The following is a 16,513-nucleotide window of genomic DNA, read 5'->3' as shown; positions in this document are numbered from 1 at the left end:
GAATCTTCTCTTCATTCCTATTTTTAAAGCTTCGTAACTTGTTACTCTGCTCTCACTTGTGCGTATTGTTACTTGCAATTTGTGTGTTGTGCTGTGTTCTTTGTTACTGATTGCTTATCTTTTTATTGTTTTAAATTTTAATCCACACCCATAACTGTCAGTGAACAGAAATGTCAACTAGCTAGTATGTACATATTACAGTACGTATTATTCCGATTATCACATATATTCTTCCGATTTTCATGTATCATTTAATTTTTTAATTGGTAAAGTAATAAAGGGTAAATTTGTGCCTAATATATCTTTACTTTTATAGCCTGTGGATAATATTCCTCCTATTTTTGCTAATTAGAATCGCTGTTTAATATAATTAAAATTCAATTCACAAACGTGATCACAATGGCCGGCGCTTACTATGCATTGTATAGTGAACGGTGCTTTACTATGGTGAGTCCATCGTAATGTGATTTGATTGTACAGTGAACCAATTGTAAAGCGGGGGTTCATTGTATTATTTTACATGAAACTTCGGATAATTGGGGCAGCCGCTTAATCAGGCCAAAATGCACTAGTCCCGAATAACCAGAATCAACTGTATAATAATTCAGAGACATCAATAGCATAGTACAGGTAGCACTCGTTTTGGGCTGGTTCGATTTGTAATAGCGCCGATCAGTAACCACACTGCCGTTTTTATTTTTATTTATTTATTTTTTTCAAATTTTTTATAAATTGAAAGTTTAAAGTAAGACAAAATTTATCGGCATCATACTGTACTATGTATCATGCACTAGTCATGTGATTTAGGACAATCTGAGCCAATCAGCAATTTGCACATCCGTATCACAGACAAAAAAGATTCCCACCCTCAAAGTAATCACTTGTGGATGTGAGTAGTAAAGGTCCATGCGGTGAAGCTGTTGTTTGTTATTTGGTTTTTAGGAGCATTAGCAACTAAGGCCATATTGCTCCGGGGATATGCAGTGGTCATTCCCTGACCTTTCCGCATCCTCTGTATTTGGTGGGCACGGGCTCGAACCCCGGTCTAATCAAGAAGCATGTGCTACGCACTGCTGCTCCTGTCCACCAGGCTACGGAGGCACCTGCGGTGAAGCATTCAGTCGGTTGTTGTTTACACTATTTACACACGTTGGAAATTTATTACGCTAACATTATTTATTAATTGTGTTATTAATATATTAAATAATAATAATAGTGATATCCATGTGCAGTTTTTGCCAATCATGTTATCAAGTTTTTAATTTAATAGTATAAAGAGATGCCATGTCTGGTAAAAGAAGTTCATTGAATTCTAGTGCAATATTTGTAGGGTGGAATCTGGTGAAAGCTGCCCTAATACGTGTGTAGGCTATGAATATGCCTCCATTGACTATTACTACAACTATGAAGAATGCTAATAAAATAAAACAATTGATGCAAAGTGGTACATAAAATATTTGGTGCATCGAGTCCGATTGACTCCATTATACAAAGGGTTCCATTTGCGCCTGTCTCCCCAGGAACCTAACCGCGATGTAAATTGAGGGCTACATACTTAATTCAATGTCAACATGAATGTAATGCATGTTATATCGACAGCACTACAGTTAAATATGACATCTCAAACATATCTAACACCAGAACCTATTATCACCAAGTCAGCTTACATGCACAATACCATACAACTGAACTTTGCCAACACATCCAATCATCAATCGAAAATTGATTCAGCAAGACCACTAATCAAATTACCTTCCAGTTATAAATTAACCACTTTTGAAGCACTTGCAATAGAATGGTTCAAACAAAACATCCAGTTTTCACTTCTTAATGCCGACTCTCCAAATCATCATCGGCACTATGGAATTTCCAACATGCATGATCGAATTACACCACTTCCTTCCTTACCATGATGAACCAACCAATGATTCAAAAGCTCCCCATTCAGACTCTTGGTTCAAGAGTCATTTTATATAGTGAAACCCATATGATGAGCACTGGAAAAGGTGCACTTTACTCTATGCAGTTTAAGTTTAATTTTAACCAGTTTTTAATATCCACATCTCTTTTTAGTTAACCTCATCCATTAACACATAAGCAGTAGGGAGGTAAGTTCTAGTATTTTAGGTTTCCGATCTTTTTATTGTTATTTCAACCTCAGAACTAAAGGTTATCTATAACATTAATATACAATATATACAGGATAACATGGTAGAAAATAGTGAACGGAAAGCTAATAGTCTGGAGGAACTGATTTGTAACTGCCATTGTGACTTGCATATGAAATCACTAATAAATATTTAATACAGGGTGTATTTAAATTGGTGTCAAATATTCTAGGGGCATATTCCTATTGACCAAACATTAAAAAAAATTCATATAAACATGGGTCTAGGAACGCTTAGTTTCTTCCCCACACGCCTCGATACCTCTATCAAGTCATGTAAGCATGTAGAGACTCCACCGCTCAGCAGAAAAGATATCTGCAACGGGTAGTAGTGTTTTGTTTTGCTGATTAGTTTCTGATTAAAGAAATTGTAAAGAAAATGTATTCGGTGAGTGAAATGGCAGAGGTGCACTACACTTATGGTCTTGCTGATGGGAATGCATTAAGAGCAAATGAACTTTATTCAGAAAGGTACCCCGATACCCTGTCCAAGAACATTCACACGAATCCACCATTTGCAAGAGACGGGTTCATTTGAGAGATCTTTTGACACTGGAAGACCAAGAGAGGTACGGAAAATTCTGACCTTGAGGAACTAGTTCTTCGTAATGTGGACGAAAATCCATCAGACAGTATAAGAAGAATTGCAGTAAGGGAAGGAGTTAGTCATACGACAATTTGGAATATTCTCCACGAAAACCTTTTGTACCCCTATCACCTTCAATGGCTGCAAGGACTGAGGCAGACTTTCTGCCACGAAGAACTTTGTGCCAACGCATTCAACAAAAGTGTGCTGTGGTCCTGAATGTCTTGGCATTTATCTTGTTCACTGATGAGGCTGGTTTTACACGTGATGGAGTCTTAAACTACCATAACGACCACATCTGGAGCGATGACAACCGTCATGTAGCATGATAGGACAAACATCAACATACGTTCAGTCTAAACTTTTGGGCTGGAATCGTGCATGATCATTTGACAGGCCCCTATTTTTTACCTCTGCTTCTCACAGGAGACATTTATTTACAGTTTCTTGAAAATAAATCGCACCATTTAATGGATGATGTACCTCTGGATGTCGCTGACAAATGTGGTTCATGCACGATGGCACCCTGGCTCACTTTAATTGGAGAGTTTGTCAGCATTTGAATGGCCATTTTCCTCAAAGATGGATTGGTCGCAGGGATCCATTGAATGGTCTGCTCGATCACCAGATTTGAACCTAATGGATTTTTATTTCTGGGGACATTTAAAGTCCATTATTTACACAACTCCTGTGCCTGATGTTGATGTTTTAAGAGAGCGTATCATAAATGGATGTGAGCAAATACATAACACTCCAGGTGTATTCAACAGGGTACGACAAAGCATGGAACGCAGGCTCAGAGGATGCATCAAAGCAGGAGGAAACCATTTTGAACAATTTTTGTAACAAAATGTTCTGTCTCGTGTTTACTTTGTTTTTGTTTCTTTCTGTTAAACTTTGTCTTGTTTAATTGCATTACTTGTTCTGTTGGATTGCTTATTGTTTGATATTGTTAATAAAATTCCTCCTACCTCAGAAACTAAGCGTTTCTAGACCCATGTTTATATGAAATTTTTTTTAATGTTTGGTCGATCGGAATATGCCCCTAGAATATTTGACACCAATTTAAATGCACCCTGTATATCTTTTTAAATTGCATTTCCAATACTGTTTGTTACTTTGGAATATTTCATCATAAACTTTCATAATAAAGTGTTCCAGTTTGTTATGCTAGATTTATGAAGAGGATTTTTAGAAAGGGCCTGATGAGAAATACAATTTATAATAATATTAACCAGAATTGAATTAAATACATTTTTAATTACATAGTTGAATGAGAAGCCTCTCACTCAACTGATTTCAGCTGAGAAGTTCACAAGTAATTTGAGTATTATGGCATGTCAGTAGATCACAATGTTAACCAATTTAGTACTAATTAGGCCAAAAAAAAATAAATAAAATAATAAAAAAAAATATATATACAGTATATATTTTTTTAATGCTGCATCAGGCATACAAGTTAGTGCAATTGCATCATTTCTGTATGTAGCCAACTAAAGTAGTTATAAATTGGCATCATTAAATATATCTCATATTGATATGAGATATATTTAATGATTTACAAGTTGCCATAATATTGCACTACCTTAAATAAGCTCTCTGAGCTCATTCATTGTCAGCTCCTGACTATGTGAATCCAACAGCTCGTTGACATCATCACCATTGACTTCCAAATCTAATTGCCTGGCAAGATTAACAACTTCTTCTATCACATGAGCGACATGATCAGTTTCTGGAGTTGTTTTCGTCTCGTTTTTGAAAAAAAAAATGGACAAAGTTTCTTCCAGACACCATTCAAAGTTTTTTTGTGAATTTCATCCCAAGATTCTTCAATGATTCTTATGGCATCTAAAACATTGAATTGTTTCCAAAAGTCTTTAACAGGTATCTCACTATTTTGTCTCATAGCTTCATTCAGATGTGCAAATGAACGCCTCATGTAGTAAGCCTTGAATGTTTGATGACTCCCTGGTCCATCGGTTGAAGCAAGTTGGTTATGTTTGGAGGCAAAAACACAACTTTCACACGTGGGTCGAAATTAATTAGGGTGGCAGGAGGGTGACCGGGTGCATTGTCAATAAGAAGCATCACTTTAAATGGAATCTGTTTAGACTTGCAATAACGTTCGACTTCGGTATGAAGTGGTGACCAAACCAGTCCTCAAAAAACTGAAGCTGTCACCCAAGCTTTATGATTTGAATTCCAAATCACTGGTAAGCTAATTTTAGATATACACCAAACAAAAAAAAATCAAGAACCGCGTAACTCCAAGTTCGCATAAGTTGGGGTAGCGTAAGTTGGGGTATTACTGTATTCCAAATGTGTTCTCCATTTTATAAGTAAATTCAGAATATATGTTCAGGTTTGGAAGCCACATTTGAGAAAAAACATTCAGACATTGAAAAGACAAAATCTCAATGAGACACTGAGATTCTGGACTCCTGAAAGAGTCCAAAGATAAGCAACTGATCTAGTGTGAATAGCAAAGGGGAAAAAATCAGAGGGCACAAATATAAACTATATGTAAAAACTGATTGACTGGAACTCAGGATGCTGACACTGAATGATATAAACACCTGGAACTCAGGATGCTGACACTTAATGATATAAACACCTGGAACAAGCTGCCATCATGAGTGTTTGAAGGTGATAGTCTTCCTTAATTAAGGTGCAACTGCATAGGTTCTTCTGGTAGTTGGAAAAGTATGATAAAACGGATACAGGTTGTATAGATAAATAAAGATTTTTTTTTTTTTGGCGGATCCAGCTGTAGCCTAGCTTCCTCACATCTTACCTGTACTATGAGGATTATCCCAAAAGTAATGCACAAAAGTGGTTAATTTAAAATGAATTTATTTTATAACAGGTAGTTTCCTTCCTGCTTTATGACTGCTTTCCACTGTTCAGGTAATTTTTGAATGCTGTGATGACATATCTCTTCACTCATTTTTTGGAAAAATAAATTTTACATTCCTATCTTTGCTATAGAAAACTATAAAAGGAATATTGCAAGCTATTTCTTATATCCCTGCTATGTTCTACTTACACAAACAATTTTGATATAAGCAATGATTTTCAGGAATACTTCTCTTCTATAAATTGAGGACTGCCTCTACTATAATTTCATGTAGTACTGCAAATGTCTAGGGGAAAAAAAAAAAAGCTAACTGCATTAGAAATTTATTAGCCATTGGTGGCAATTATACACACAATTGTTCAAGTATACAATTTTCATTTGTAAAAATACTACAACAGCGAAATATAAAGCACATTGTAAGTTACTTTTAAACACAGTCCAAATCAAAATGTATTTATAGCTCTTCCTTTCTTCCAACTCTAATATTTTGTTATTATACTTTTGATAAGATGTTTCCTAAATGTTGGACATTCCAATGGATTTAAGTTGTACTACATTTTACAAAAAAAAGAAAAAGAAAAATTATTTTCTTATTCTTTAAAATTAATATGAGACAGTAAATTTAGTAATTTCTTATGCTTAACTACATAATAAGAAGTGACAATGCATAAAAATTTTCTCATATGGTGTTTATAAAATGTTTATAAAGAATGACTTGGTAAAAATTCTGCCTTCACTCAAACCCATATATCTCAAAATGTTTGCACATTACTGACTCCATTACAACTATTATCAGTAGTTTATTAGAAAAAAAAAGTTACCTGCTTCTCTAAAAGAAAGTTCATTTTCCAGCTGCAGCAAATATACACCAAGTTATTCAGTGTGAACCATACCATTTAAATTGCAATAAAGGCTTGGATAATTACTAGCTATAATGGATATTGGTTGATCTGTAAGCAGGTTTGTGGACTTAATTATTCATCAGCCAATCAGTTATTTTATGGCACAGTGCAGTTGCTGTTATCTGAAGTAAAATTTTTGGTGTTAAAAAAAAAAAAAAAAAAAAAACTTGACTTGACTGGGGATAATCCATCTTCTGAAAATCTGGCTGGCATCAGAATATGATATGATTGTCAAACGTACTGCAAGAATTACAATCTTGTTTTAAGGTTCTTTTCTGATCTTTATGTATATAACATTACTAATATATGTAATCATAAATCAGTTTATTTTTTACTCACTGACTTGGCAATAACTTTTGTATTTCTATTTTACAATACATATTTCAAGACCAACCCATGTTATAAAGAGAACAATCTATATTAATCAAGTAAATATATGTATAATTTTCATTCCAAAATGATGCAGGTAATGTTTCAAATATTGAAATGTCAAAATAACAAATTAAAAAAAAAATGTTTAATAACAAAGAAGAAACAACCCATTTAAAACTCTCATTTATGAAAGTTCTAAATTTTAATCAAATCCTTTATTTCCCAACCAGCTATAAGTTCTGTAGGCTTAAAAATATATTTAAACATCTATTTTTTGTCTTTTGGCTAATTTCTTTTTTTTTGCTTAAAATGAATTTGTTTAACTGAGTTTTTATGCTTCCTGCTTTACTTATTCTCTTTGTTTATTTACAGCAATCCTCAATGCTCAATAATGTGATTGCTGTCATCTAAATTTGAGAGAACCTGTTCAATGTGCTGTAATTTTCAGAATTTTGAAAAATATTAACATTCTGACATCCCCAGAATTCTGAAAATTCATAAAATTATATGAAAAAAAAAATGAATGAAAAGTATGGAATTCATCACTACTAAAAAGAAAACACGTTTTCGCTGAGCTGTAAATCAGAAAATATCTTAAACTTTTATAAAATTCACATGGGTAAACTAACATCAACATAAGCAAAGAACACATAAAACTGTGTGCAAAGGCTATAAAAAAAAGCCAAGCATTGCTGCAAATCATTCATCAGTGTGCCAATACTGAGCTGATAATTTCATGTGCCTTTACGTTTACTGCAATCACTGGCTGACTGATTAAGAATGACCAAATGAATGTTCTGTATTCTAATGAGTTTAGAAACCGAGTTATAAACTAAACTAAACTACCAATTTCCTCACAATAGGTCCTACTGCTGTATATGCCAAAAGTTACCAGACATCTGGTTTTAAAGAACCCTTTACTGATACAATATTTAATAACATGTTGGCCTATCTTAATTACACACTATTCTAATTGGTAGATGAGAATGAACCAATTTTTGACAATAGCAAGGCATTCCTTCGGTCCATTCCTTCAATGTAGCAGTCAGTTCAACTACTGATTGTAGGGGTGTGCTAACCTGGCATGAAGTTTACTTTTTTCATTCCAAAAGTGTCAAACTTTTGCATGTCTGTGTCTTCAAACCAAGTCACTACGGGACGTGTAGCACGATGTGGTGCATTGTCATGCCCTCCCCACACTGCCACCAATGATATAAGCAGAACAGAATCATCCAGAATGTTAATGTGTCACTTGGTTGCCTTGTTCCATAAATAACAATCAATGATCTAAGCCAGAGATCATGAGAAGCAACCCCAAATAGTACCTTCATTGAACTTTACAGTGGGCAACACACTCTATTAATTATGTTCATCAGAAATCAACTAGCTCCAAACACAGCCATAAGATCAGAAAATAGTGTACTATGATTCTTCACCACATAATACAGCTTGCCAATTTTTCAGAAATCAATTGTAATGGGTTGTGCCCAAGGCAAATCAATGCAATATATCATGTGCTGTGATGTTTGATTTATATGCTGGAAGCTCCACTGTAAAATCTAATTCTACTAAGCTCCCTATGTATTGTCTCATACTAATATCAGTTCTTGCAGTCTTTCCAAACTCCTGGTTGATGATATGGTTAAGGACTGATGAATCAATGCAGCACTCTTCTGAGAACCCTCTAGTTTTTTTCCCTTCAGTTTCTGCAGACTGAACATTTTCCAGCTGTAGTAGCACCATGATGTTTCCATTTGTCACTGCACCAAAACTATGGTAACACGAATAGATTGACCAATAAATATGGCATCCTATGACTTCCTGTTGGAAGTCACTAAGTTCAATACCCTAACCCATCTGCTATTCTTTCATAGATCTGGTTGCTTTCTAGTGTGAACACAGTTGTTTTTATACCTATTTCTGTCACATGAAAGGTGGGTGTTGTTCATTTTTAACAAATCACAGGGAAGTCCAGATATTTTTGGCAATACAACATATATACCACAGTTCCTCTTTCTTTTTAATTAAATCAGATGAAAACATTTTCAGTCAATAACAATGACAATAAACTGACTGATATAGTTTTTCTTACTTTCTTTCTTTCTTTTTTTTTAATATACATTTCTTAAATTAATTCTAACATATCTAAATAAAAAAAACAAAAATGACAAATTTGGCCTAATGCACCTAACATCACATTTTATGATATCTCTACCAGACTTCTAATCTGATGGAGTGAAATATCAGATCGCATGCAGTTCTAGTTTTATTTTTTTTAAATTGCGGTGTGTACTGTTTAATATTTTAATGGCTTTTAAGACTCTGATTTTTATTCTTTCCTTTTTTATTTTCTTACTAAAAATGAAACACATTAGAAAAGATATTGAAACCATTCAGTTGATTAAAACATAATTTAATTATATGGTGGAAGTGTGATTCTCATTATATTAGTACATACCATGTTTTGCCCCACAAAACCTTTGTTTTTAAAACTTCAGAATAGTCTTATGAATTACATCAGTGGTAAATTTGGCATTTTTAGGGCTAAGCAGGAATAATTTTTTTAGCCTAGTTGGAATAAAAATACATTATATTCACTATTTACAAGAAAAACTTAAACAACTATTAGTATATTCAATGTTACCACGAGTTGTACTTTACATACCTATTTGCACAAAACATAACAAAGGTGTTCTTTAATGAATTAATTCATTAAATTTGGTGTACACTGGAAGCAAATGTCTCATTGTCAAGCATTTTAGGTTGCTTATATCTGTCACTACACTAGGTTTTCTAAAACCAATGGATTTATAAAATCACTTCTTAAGTGGAGTTAAAGATTGCAAGAGATGTCCATATCCACGAGGTAAAACTTCAACCAAGAATTAGAAATCTTTTTATATCTAAAAAAAATAAATAAATAAAATAATAATAAAATAAATAACTCCAAAACTTTTATATTGTTTGAAGCCAATTGAAAACAAACTTTTGGTCATTTTTTTATAGTTCATGTGAACAGCTCTAAATAGTCATTATTTATATTTCTGTTAAAACTTTAAAAACACTGTATTTCACCTTCAAGTGATTATTAAATTGAACAACTGCAAAAAGTAAGCCAAATATTGGAATATAAGCATATAGCACTAAATTTTGTAGATAATTATTAAAGTGGTAGTTTTAATGAATATTTGCTTTAGACATGTTAAGTCCAGGTTGCTAGAAATGTAACTGTACAATTAAAGAAAACAATTCAACTATTAAGACATAATGAGGTTTTAAAATATATAAAATCAAAAGTAATACTTAATATATTTACATTATTATTATCTAATCAAATACAATTAGAGGTTCTATAGAATTCTGAGAATGTTGATTGGGTGGCTTTTGATGTCCTACAGCTGTTGGCATCATTTGATGAACACTCATAGGAACAGGACCTAACTGCTGCTGCTGTAGTATTGGCTGTCCTGAATTTGGTATTAATGCAACTGCTTGTGGAACAGTGCTTCCACTGTGTAGTGGTATAGCAGCATTTAGGGGAAGAGTCTGAGCTTGGGTACTAGATACAACAGATGGAGGAGAATATGGTGATCCTTGTGGCACTGGGGGAAGAGCTCCAGTCATCCCTAAAGGAAAAAAGGGGAAGTTTTAATTTCAAAAGTAGTTAAAATGGTAATTACTTTGGACAATGTACTCTATTAATAGAACTAAGTATTAAAACTTATATTACAGATGCAATATAGGAGAAATATCACACCTAATACTTGTATTAGGTGTGATATATATATATATACATATATATATACAGTAGACGTTACTTACTGCGATCACTTAAGGACTCAGCTAAAGTGATAACAATAACTGATGGAACAAGATTGCAGCTTTTCAACATTGTTTATTAATGCAGAGTGGAAATCTGTATAAAAAAAAGGTGGAAGAGGACAAGTCATCGATAAAAATGAAACTGTCGTAATGAAAACTCTCGAAATCCATAAAAACCATTAAATTAAAAATAAATAAAGAAAAGATTAAAATCAAGAATTAGAAAAGAGTTAATGTTCTACTATAAAAGAGATTGGCAGATATACAGCCAGTACTTTCTTTCATGGAGTAATGATACCAACAACGATATGAACTATACAATGCAACAGTAGTAACTCTACATGCAACACGTTGAGTTCAAGAACAAATTAGGATGTTATGACTTCGATTGCATATGTGTACACTGAGATAAAGCAAAAAAAAAAAAAAAAGAAAAGTGATAACATAAACTGAAGCCTGATTACAATAAACAGATTTGTTTTCTTCTATGTATTTATATATATCTTATTGGGGACTTCATAAAAATGATAACATTATTCAAATGATAACATTAGTATCCATGACAACAATAACAAGCATGCTATATATATTTTTTGTTATTATTTATATGTTTTGCCTAAATGTTATGCACCGTAGTCAAAGGCAGTTGTATTGTGATTTCTGCTAACAGAGGGTAAAATTAGATAGGAAATTAGGATAGAAATGGACATTCCTGTCATCAGGACCCCAATAGCTCAGAATATTGAAATATTCCATAGAAGAAAAGTTAAAAAATATAAGAATAAAGAGTATAAAGTTTGTACCAGAGTCAACCAGGAGTCTAATTTCCCATCTGTGCTAGCAATAGCCCTGGACGTAGTAGTTATATTAATCAGGAAATAGCTGTATGCTCTTTAAATTTGCAATATATCAGGCATTATGGTTAAATGTTTATTAAATTAAATTATAGAGATAATACATAGGCCCATAAGGTTAACTGGAAAAAATAATAAAGTAAGAATAAAAATAAAAAATTACAACACACTATCTTATATATTAATCTTCTCTAGCATATATATTATTATAATTTTCATAAGCACATATTAATTAATGTAATTACAAGTAATATATATATGTGTGTGTGTGTGATATACAGCTGATATACTGGGTGATTATAAAATAAGTTTCCCTATTCAGGAGACCCTACTGTCAAAATGGATAGAGTTAGCACTGTGAAAATCGGTGGGTATGTCATTTAGGGTATGGGGAAACGATTTGTAGAAGGAAAAAAATTAGTTCAAATTTCTGCCACCATGGGAAAATGGCGCTGCACTTATGTAAAAGCTGTCATTTACTTAAAGACATGCTGTTTATGGAAATGAGATCCTGTTAGATAAAATAGAAGACCAACACCATCATCAATAACCATTATGGCTCTTACAAAAAAAGGAACGTGCTCTTTTAGTAAAACTGCTCTACCAGAATAATAGTAATGCTAATGCAGCACTAAGTGAATATTGGAAACTTAAAGGTTTGCTAAAGGACCTTTGACGTCAGTGGGGTTTATAAAACTAATAAAGAAATTTGAAGTGACCGGGGAGTAATTCCAGGCAGGGAACGACCACATATCGGAACGGAGGTAGTGGATGAAGTGGCGGTTGCAATGGCCTTCAGGTCAGAATGCAAAACACTACCAGTCAGTAGTGCCAGAGGTGTGTCAAGAGACTTGAACCTTCCTTGGTCTACTGTATGTAAAGTGCTTTGAATAATTTTATGCTGGTTCCCATACAAAATTCGTGTAGTGCAAGAACTAGTCTTGTGATCAGCAACAACGAATAGATTTTCCTCTACGATTTCTGGCTCATATGGAACTTGACGATACATGGGCTTGAATGATCTTGTGGTCTGATGAGGCACATTTCACTCTTCATGGGGCTGTAAATGGGGAAATTCTCGTCCATCTGCTGTGCATGAAAGACCACTACAAAGTCAATAGTTACAGTATGGCACTGTAACTATTGTGGTGTAACATATGGTGTGGATTCACAGGACAGTTTATAATCAGACCATTTTTCTTTGAAAAGTCTACACCTCATGGCCCTGTAAGGTGTACGGTACTGCACTCTTCTAAGAGATCACATTATTCCTGCTCTGCAAGAAAGGCAATACTTGGAGACCATAGAGTTCATGCAAGCTGGTGCCCCTCCCCACATCGGTCAACAAGTGAAGGAACTGCTCCATTCAACATTCGGATAATTTCTAGATACTTTCCTCAGTTCTGGCCAGCCCGATCACCAGAATCCCTGTTATTTCTGGCTATAGGGATACCTGAAAGACAGAGTTTACCGTGGCAGCATACAGACACTTATTGATTTGAAAGCAAGCATTAAACAGAATGTAGCCAACATCCCCAATGAGACGCTATGAGAAACTGTGCTGCATGCAATCCTCTGTTTTCAGAATGTCATCTCAAGTGAAGGAAAGCACATAGAACATCTGTAGATTTCTAAGTTCTGATATTAAAATCTAATTCTAAGTTAAGTATTCCACATCTCATGTTCACAATGCCAATTTCTCCCCTGGTGGTGGAAATTTGAACTAATTTTTTTTTCCTTCTACAAATCGCTTCCACATACCCTAAATGACATATCCACCGATTTTCACAGCACTATCTCTAACCGTTTTGACACTAGGGTCTCCTGAATAGGAAAACTTATTTTATAACCACCCGGTATATGTGAAATGGTATTTTTTCCTAATTCCACACCAATTCACTGTTTCGGTAATATACATAGATAATTCATATATACAGCCTATAATGTTTCAATAGTTACCTGTGCATTTAACTATTTTCAATAGTTATCCGTGCATGCAGAATTACAACTTTAAAATTTCTTGGTAAAATGTATAAGCAACTACATTACATTATATTATATTACCAAATTCTTTTAACCAATTCAGTTTAATTAACATAAAATAGTCTGTTCTAATCATAAACTATTCAATTTACATTATGTGGTTTGTTATTTATAGTTCAATTTTAATGTTAAATATCTAATGTACAGGGGCAGACAAAATAATGGGAACACCTGATATGAAAGTAGTAGTTTTTGTAATGGAAACTTACATTACATTATTTATGTATTTATGAACATGCAGTGGTGATTTTTTTTTTTTTTTTTTTTTTGTTTCCTCCAGGTAGTACTGTGAAGGAAAGATGATAAAAGCTGACATTTATTTAGAGTCAATATAAAAAGATACATGAAGCAAACAACTGACCTGCCTGAATTCCAAATAGGTCAAATTGTTGGTGCATGTTTAGCAGGGGCACATCGGTCACTAAAACTGCTGATCTGTTTAATGTATCCAGAGCAACTGTATCGAAAGTTATGTCTGCATTCACCAAGTACAGAAAAACAAAATCTGATAGGAAAAATTTTGGCATAAAATCTAAGCTGACTGAAAGGATTGTAGTCCAAAAACATAAAACTATGTACTCAAAAATAGCTGCAGAACTAAAGGTCAGTCTCAGCAAATTCAGTTTCTAGCAAACCAGTTCAGCAAGAGCATCATAAAGTTGAAATTTGTGGCAGAGCTACTATTGCCAACCCACTCGTTACTGATGGTAATTATAGAAAACGAATGCAGTGATGTAAGGAGCATAAAAACTGGACACCTGATGATTGGAAACGTCATATTTTCAGACGACTCATCGTTCACACTTTTTTCAACATCAGGGAGAGTTTAAATTTAGTGAATGCCAAAGGAAGTGCATCATCCTGACTGTCTTGTGGCAGCCATCAAACATGGAGGAGGATCAACAATGGTTTGGGCAGGAATATTTTGGTATTCTTTAGGTCCTATCATCACCTGGAATGGGCAAATGATATTCTCAGTGATCTGGTTCATCCCACGTTGCAAACATCATTTCCCACAAACAATGCCATGTTTCAAGATGATAATGTTACAATACACCCAGCAAGATGTGTCTAATCTTGGTTTGAGAAGCAAGAAACTGAGGCTAAGCATCTCCCATGGCCTGCACAATCACCAGACTTAAATATTATTAAGTGCCATTATGGGGCATATTTAGCAAAAAGAGGGAGAAGCAGATTTCCTCCACCATCATCATCACTTAAAGAGCTTGAAATGTTCCTCCATGAAAAATGGTCCAATCTTTCTCTTAAGACAGTTCAAGACTTTTTTCAATCTAGTCCATGTAGAATACAAACTATTTTAAAAGCAAGGGGTGGCCCAACACCATATTAGTACATATCTGTAATTCTTATCACGGTGTTTCCATTATTTTGTCCACTCCCTGTAAATAATGGTAATATATTCACAGCTAGTGTTAAACACTCTAATTTAGTAAATAAATAAATTAAGTATCATTAAACACTAATTTAATCAGAAAACAGAGTATTTTACAATTAGACTTTAACCCCCCACATATAGTCCATTAAATCAAGGTTTTACAGTGTATAAAAATCGATACAATAAATCTGGTGATGTTAGTGAAGAGTATGGGAAGAAATTCTACCAGGCCATAATCAATGGAGAGGAACTTTTCAAGGAAGATGGGATGATCATACTGACCATAAAAGACCAAGATTTTCATAAGTAAATATATTAGGGAAATTTTTTTGTTCAACCCAAGGAGGGTTTCTCTTTTTATAGCTTGCTTACTCTAATTCTCTATCCTGTACAGAAGTTAAACATTGTTAATAAATCTGACAGAGTATTATTTATTGCCTAATTATTTTTCTTTTATTTCTGGGAAAATTAAGGTGCACAAAAATTAAGGTGATATTTTGAATTAGAATACCCAAATTCATAAAGTAACATAAGCAATACAAATAAATAGAACCTTCATGAAAAGTTGTGCTACATACTGTAATACTTGATGGGGGGGGAGAAAGTCACTCCCTGAACAAGGCGATATTTCAGTGGACTTTTCTTCTGCAACTAACACTCAATTTAAAACACACCTTTTCTCCATCCAAACAGTTTGCTCCCTTCAGGTTTTCAGCACTGAAGCCAATGTCAATTTTCCCCACAGAAATGACACTTTATATAACTGAAGGATCTAAAGACAAGAGATTTGGAGCATTATCAGCTGCTGCTGCTTTTAGCTTTTCTAGTTTCATACATTTTTCACGAAACCTCTCATAAGATCTATTGATGAGTATGGAAGAATGGCACCAGGCCTAGCACCAGGCCAAAGTTCAAAGGGGGTTTTGAACTTTGAAAGCTTCTTAGAAAATATTCAAAATGAAAGCAATATTTTCATCCAGTTTCAATTTTAACAGTGAGCTTTCCAAGAACTCTACAAGAATGTGCATTGTTTATTGTATAGAGGTTATGATTCCAGAATATTTTTGACACAATCATAGCAAATACTAAAGTCAAGAAATGAACATTTTTGATCCGTCTAACTGCAAAATTTCTAGGAAAATCAGCACTAAGTTAATGCAGTATGCAGTTTATAAGCTGGGCTATCCTTGAAAAGACAGAACATATCATACAGTATCTCACACATGATAGGTAACGCCTGATGCATCAGGTATTGCATGATATAATAACTGACAGAAACTGAAGTTCGAAGACCTGTCTTCATAATTCTATTTATAAAACATAGATCACATACATTAACATCAATCACTGACAATTTACATTTCAGTTAAAAAAAAAAAAAAAAAATATCTTTTTCATCCAGTGAAACTTATAGCAAGTCACCCAAAGAAAAAGCCACTGAGCCACTGCAACAAATTTCTCTAGATAGTCTTGAGCAGTACACACTCACCCTTAGCAGTAATGGGTGAACTTTC

At 33.9% G+C, this 16,513-nt stretch overlaps 1 protein-coding gene across 1 annotated transcript in view; it reads right to left on the bottom strand.

Annotated features, from left to right (window-relative positions):
* Positions 1–10,211: 10,211 nt before the first annotated feature.
* The window catches only part of LOC150076799 (hepatocyte growth factor-regulated tyrosine kinase substrate-like), a 155,525-nt gene continuing 149,223 nt past the window's right edge, over positions 10,212–16,513 (bottom strand). The window contains exon 16 of the mRNA XM_090386541.1: positions 10,212–10,510. Within this exon, the coding sequence (XP_090242667.1) occupies positions 10,212–10,510 (299 nt within the window). The remainder of the gene's footprint in view (positions 10,511–16,513) is intronic.

Source organism: Mastigoproctus giganteus, chromosome 12, assembly GCF_048544385.1.
Source record: "Mastigoproctus giganteus isolate SK-2022 chromosome 12, ASM4854438v1, whole genome shotgun sequence".
Lineage (NCBI taxonomy): Eukaryota > Metazoa > Arthropoda > Arachnida > Uropygi > Thelyphonidae > Mastigoproctus > Mastigoproctus giganteus.
This window is presented reverse-complemented; position numbering and strand designations above follow the sequence as displayed.